At 33.2% G+C, this 6481-nt stretch overlaps 1 protein-coding gene across 1 annotated transcript; it reads right to left on the reverse strand.

The window, feature by feature from the left end:
* Positions 1-4660: 4660 nt before the first annotated feature.
* LOC108560873 (adenylyl cyclase-associated protein 1-like) lies at positions 4661-5806 on the reverse strand. The gene has a single exon (XM_017918582.1). It carries the CDS (start codon positions 5804-5806, stop codon positions 4661-4663), a length of 1146 nt encoding a protein of 381 aa, XP_017774071.1.
* Positions 5807-6481: the final 675 nt, after the last annotated feature.

The raw sequence follows: 6481 nt of genomic DNA on the forward strand, positions 1-6481 counted from the left end.
TTTAACATTGCAACATTGTAATGTAGTTATGCGCCTTCACTATAAAAACCTCAGGCTACAGTTTGGAAAACACTGATATGTTTTATATGAAACTAGAAATTAAAGAAATCAAAGGACTCATATATTCAATTTTTTACACTTCTCTCAGAAAAAAATAACTAGATCCAACCTGTTTTTTTTTATAAACGCTGTCTAATTTCTTATATAACTGACCAATTCCATCTAATCTTACATTTTTAGAAGGTATATATTTGTATACATAAAACAAGTAAATTTAGAGAAAATATGGATAAATGATAAATCCAATTTTGTGATACTTAAAGAATGGTCAATGATAGATTTAATCCTTGTTAGTTTCCTTGCTATTTTCTGTTTGTAGATGAAAATAGCAAATTTACTATTATTTTGTAAAAAAAAGTTTAACAATGTGAATGTTAGAGGTCAGCACTATTTATAGCTTCATTTTAAAGTATACACTTTGAATTTTCGAAGGTATGAAGTAGTGAGGTTTTCGTTACGGCCTGTTCTGTGCTTGGGCATGTGATGGATAAAAGCTAATGCAACATGAAACGAAGGCACCGAAGGGACTTTGCGCCTTATTCCGGTTCATCCGTCCCCCCAAGAGAGGATTAGATTAGTTGATTGTGTTTCTCCGTATATAAGACATAGGTTTGACGCTTTAAGGCAACCCGAGGACTTAATAAACTTATAATATGTGTAACGAAATTACGTGTAATTATGTTACATTTAAGGATGGGAAGGGAGTAGCAAACCCTTTGTGCGTTACAGGTAACTGCGGCGGAGGTGGCAGCGGCGGAGGGACCCAAATCGGATCAACGTTTAACGGTAATTTGAATAGATTTATGCTGGAATTGATTTAATCAATAGCGTGACGGGATTTATTACAGTATTTTGGAACTGCCATCCGATATTATTAACGATATTATTAATTAATCGCATTTATTTGCTACATTTATTCCTGTCCTACCGGACAGACACTATAGAGATATGACTTCCATTATGCATACTTTAAATTCAAAATTAAAGTCATAATTAATTAAATATCACTTAAAAGCAGATCATAAATATCACCAACGTTCTATATATCATGTAATTAATAAACCTGTTTCAATATTTTACTATATTTAGATTAAGTATGTTAGAATATGTTATTTTAACTCCAGGTAGGTTAGGACAGCCATTGAAAAGATAGGATTGGATTTATATATTAAGGATTAAAATGTTTTAAACTTACTTGTAATAAGATAATTAGTCTTTATTATGTAAGATTAGACGAATTAATTTAAGATTTGTTAAAATTTCTAATATAGATTAGGTTTCGTATAATTCTATGAGTTTAGGTTAGCGAGGAAGTAGGTTGAAAAGTGCTTGAACTGCGTAGAAGATGACAGCCAAGAAGACACGTTCATTGGATGCTGCAGATTAGCAAAGATGAAGCACGAGGCGGAAGCAAATCTCGGAGAAGTACTGGAATGAGAGACGTTCGTTGGCCAGATACTCAAGAGAAGTGGGACATCGTCACAAGATGCTCTGTAATGAGAAGAAAGTGATAGTGGACACACGTAGAAGCGAAGAGCTTGCTCGGACATTCAGACATGTCAAAACACCGGATCTGGATGTTGATGAAAAAGGTAAGAGGTAAAGAGTGAGGTAAGGAGTGAAGTAAGAATCCCACAGTACCACGATTCCACCCGTGGTTTTATGTAAGATTTCCTCTCCTTAGATAGGAGATGACGTCTTACATACGGATAAATAAGAGGTTAGAACAGGTTAGGATACGATTCAATGGATATTTATGATTAGGATCTTAGAGATACGTCAAAATAGGTTAAGTAAACTTAGGGCATGTTTCCATAACTAATCATCACATCATAAAAGAAAAAGTAATGATTAAAAAGGTTAGTTTGTATGTGTTATTATCATAGGTCAGAACAGAGGGAGTTAAATTAGGTTGAGTATTGTTAAAATATTAGTATATATCTCAAATTAACTGTAGGTTAATTTTAAATCTATTAGGACATAAAATTATAAAATATGTTAGATATAGAAGGTTTTATTATGTTTGGATTATTTGTATGGGATTAGATTATGTTATAAAAAAAGTAAGATAAGTTAGGTTAGATTAGGTATATCAGGGGTGCTCTCCATTAAGGAAGATGATGAGCGGAAGCTGGAGAGGCAATAGGAAGAAAGTATAGGAATAGGTTAAGTTAGGAAAATGGTATGAATAGTTTGAACAATTTATAGTATCATTGGTATATAAATGGTTAAGATAGGTTAGGAATTGATCGTTTGGTATTTATCATCTCAGTATTTAGTTTAAAGACTTTATACTATTAGTAATTCGAGTTGGTTCGAGGTTGATTGCAAAAAAAATGAAAATTATGTAATTGTCCACTAATTCAACGTAAAAGAGACAGCAATCTACATTTGCACAACTAGTTGATGTATGGTTGCAGAAACACAATTAATTACTCAAAAAGTTGTCAGATCGAGCGACAATTACGGAAATGTTTCCAAAAAGTTTGTCGCCTTTTTGTTGCTATTTACAGCAACACATACATTCCGAAAAACAGGATTAAATTTGTTTCAATCTGCAACACGTCCGTCCACCCCCTATCACGAATTTATGTTCGAGCTGTGTATTTTATACTTGTACATTTTTTTTGCTGTATATACGTTGTTGTTGTTGTTGTTCACGCTCGTTTCAGTATTCACATAATTTATAATTGGCAAAGTTTACTGGGAAACGAATAAATGCGATTAGCGCAACAGAACTTTCTCATAATGATATTTTGCATCGATTTAAAAACTCGAGTCTTTCCATGGAAGGAACAAATTATAAGGTGTAAAGAGAAAAAAATAAATAATATGATTCGCGCTGCTTGTAATAATGCAAGGATTATTAATTTAATTGCACTCAAGATGAGCGCTAATTGCTGATTCTTCCTAGCGAAATTAAGGATGTTTTTTCTTCTTCGTTATATCGAAGGATGTTATTATTTATAAGAAAGAATTGGAAAGCCAAAGTCAATATTATCATATCATATTTTATAAGGTAAATATCTGAAGAGGAGTAAGAAAACAATGAGGGGACGGTTATTTTTTTTTTGTAGGGGATGCTGTCCAAAAAACGCAGTCGAGTGAGAAGAGGCTTATCAAAAAGAATAATAATTAATTCCAAACAAATTTTATCCATAAACAAACATTTTTTACATTGAGGATCCTCCAACATTCATTTCCCCTATTTCCTTTATGTTTCTTTTTCATAAACTCACCCACTTTTATTATTCTCAGTAATTATAAAAGCGTAAAATTTAATTATTGATATAGCTGGAAATGCATAATTCATTTTGTGAAAAATACAATTTTTGTCACTCTACAATTGTTTTTTTTATGTGTTTTCGTTATTATGAAAACTGTGTAATTCATATATTTTTTTGTTCTTATAAAAAAACTTGAATTATTTTGTTTTGAAAAACGTAATTATGCATTCTTTTTCTGAAATTGTACTTATATAAACTAGTTTTACTACAAATTCATAATTGTTTTTGGCGAAGATACAATTTTCTAAATGTATTTATATTATTATGAGCATTATTATATTTTATACTTGTTACTGTGTATATATGAATGTGGGATGGTGAGGATTTGTATTTGGTATTCTGAGAGCAGCGCTTCGTTAAAGTATTTAAAAGGGGCAGAGCCATAAGCTTCTTATTGGCAGTTGCAGTGCACCGGATAAAACACGTGCAACAGGATTTTCATTATCTCAGGAATGGTTCCCCTGATGAATGTCTTGCATGTAAATGATCACCATTAAACATACTTATATCGATTCTGTTCTGTATACTCTACACATTAAAATTCATGGAAATACACGGATTAAAGCTGCTTGCGTAGGTGAACGTAGGAAGATCTATGCGAATTTGAGTTTAGCTCAAATTTAATATACAGAGTGGCATGAAAGAAGCGTTACTGTTTCGTTATTAAATAACTTGTAAACTAAACAAGATAAATATATTTCTTTTTTGTACATAGTTTAATAAATATTTGTTATTTTATGTAGAATATTATCTAAATCAAAGAGACTTTTAGTAAATATGAAAAGTTTCAATTTTCATGAATTATTTTTACAACTTTCATGTAAAATGTATGAAATTTTAATAGAAAAAAAAAGTGCAATTTTCTTTAGATTAATATTATGCACTATCTAATAGTTAAGACATCCACTATATATATATGTAACAATCAAAATATTATCTCAAAAGAAAATATATCTTTTTAAATACATTTATGTCTTCATTCATTGGAAACAGGTCTAGTTTCCAATGAATGAAGACATTAACTCTTTGAAAGCCAGAAATTCCTAAATTTCTAAACCGAACAAATTTCTAGACAACCAAATCATACAATTTTGATATTAATAAAATAATATCAATCAAATTAAAGGACATTTTATAGAAAATTATTTTATAGTAATGTCCCAATAGTCATGTTTAAAAGGTATAGATAGAATCTTGTATATGTTTCTATGATATACACAAAATTATATTTAAGGAATATAAAAATGTATAAGGAATGAAACAAAGTTTGTTTTATTCAGAAAAATAATACAATTATAGATATGTTAGCTTTGTTAATTATTATCCATGTCAACGGTCACAATTCCTCTTCCGTGGACAAACGTGCTTTTGTATTGTTCTGGTATGGGATGTTCGATGTAATCTCCTGCGCCTCTGGGCACCAGCACATTCATTTCTGAGGACTTCGAGCTGATAATTTGGACGTCCAGAGAGTCCCTGCTCAGATATATCTGACAGCCATCCGTATTCATGATCATGATAGTCGATACCTTCGAAATCACTTGCATCCGAACGGCCCTGCAATTTATGAATTCCAACGCCGATATGACGCTATCGAAGAGTACGGATGTCTTCGTGCAGGAATCCAGGATAATCGAATTCACTTTTCCCTTAACGGTCAACGTGGAATCTGCGCATTTATACAAGTATATAGAATTGTCCATGCCGGCATCGCACACCGTCAGACCGTGATTGCCATTCTGGTGCTCGATATTCCATTTATTCGACTCCCGGATGAACCTGGCTGCAGTTTCGGTGATGGCCTTCTTTCTCTCCCCGAAAGGAGCGCTCGTCGGCGTTGCTGTTTTTATGTCCTGCGCGAGACTCGGACTCGGTTTCGGTCTCGCGTTTTCATCCACTTTCCTCAGGTTGCGACAGATGTGCTCACCTTGATTGATTTCATCGAAGAGGAGCTTAGGCTTGAGGACGAGGCCAGTCGCGTGATTATTCTTCACGTACTCCTGCAACTCGTTCAACGTTCTGCTCCACGCGTTCACCCAATCGATATGGTTGATGTCCACGTTCCTCCATTCTCTTAAAATCCTGTTCGTGTAATATTCTCCGGCATCCCTTATTTCTTTGATGTAATGAGAGGGGGATGGTCTCACCGTGATCCAGGCCAAAGCAGAGACGCCTTCGCCGATTGCAGAGAGATGATTGAAATGCGGCGAGGATCGGTTCTTGTTGCAGAATTCTTGCACGGTTTTAATATGTTGCGAGACGGGATGGAGAAGGTCTGCAATGTCCGCTTGCTTTGGCTGCTTCGTTTGGTATATCGCACTAATATATTTTAATTGCGCTTGGAACGCTTTGTGAACCACTTGGCTCTGGATGGCAACGACGTCGCCGATTTCCGATGAGATCCCCACATACTCAGCCAAAGGACCGTGCAGTATCTCTTGGTACTTCTCAATACTCATCTCGACTCTCTTCACACAAAAGCTAATAAAGTCAAACGACTTGTCAGATTTAGTGTTTTTTTTTTGTTTTATCGATATTAATATTACTTATAGATTTTAGTAGTCCTTGAGTTGTTATATTTCCATTTTGATATACTATAACCAAAAAATATAGCTTCAATATATATATTAAAAGTTTTTTACTAATCTCGTAATACAAATTTAAAACTGTACTTCTTAATTGAAGTTTAAAAAAAGTTTTCTTAAATCTGACATCAAACGTGCATGAAACTGTAATTTGTACTGTGCATGACACGTGTTTGTACTTTTCACTTTAATTTGAGTATAAATACTTGAAATTATCATGTGTGGTTGACGAATAATACTATAAAATGTAGAGACATTGCTTTTATACTTTTTACAAAATATTTTTCAAGTTTGACAGTGGTATAAAGAAACCTGATAATAAACGAATATTAATTATTTTACTGTTGGCGTTAATTATAGTATTTACAATTATAATTGGCAGCCAAACCCTAATACTTGTAATTTTTTTGAAGTTTTCGTTTTAATTAAACTATTTATACCAGCGGTCGGGGAACCGGGGTAAATTACCCAAAATGGGGTAAAAAGGGAAATTTTTCTAATTTCATCTTACCAAACTCAGAGAGCGGTTCTCTGACTACTTTTCAGATC

The sequence above is a fragment of the Nicrophorus vespilloides genome, unplaced genomic scaffold (assembly GCF_001412225.1).
Source record: "Nicrophorus vespilloides isolate i.1.1-1 unplaced genomic scaffold, Nicve_v1.0, whole genome shotgun sequence".
Taxonomy (NCBI): Eukaryota; Metazoa; Arthropoda; class Insecta; order Coleoptera; family Silphidae; genus Nicrophorus; species Nicrophorus vespilloides.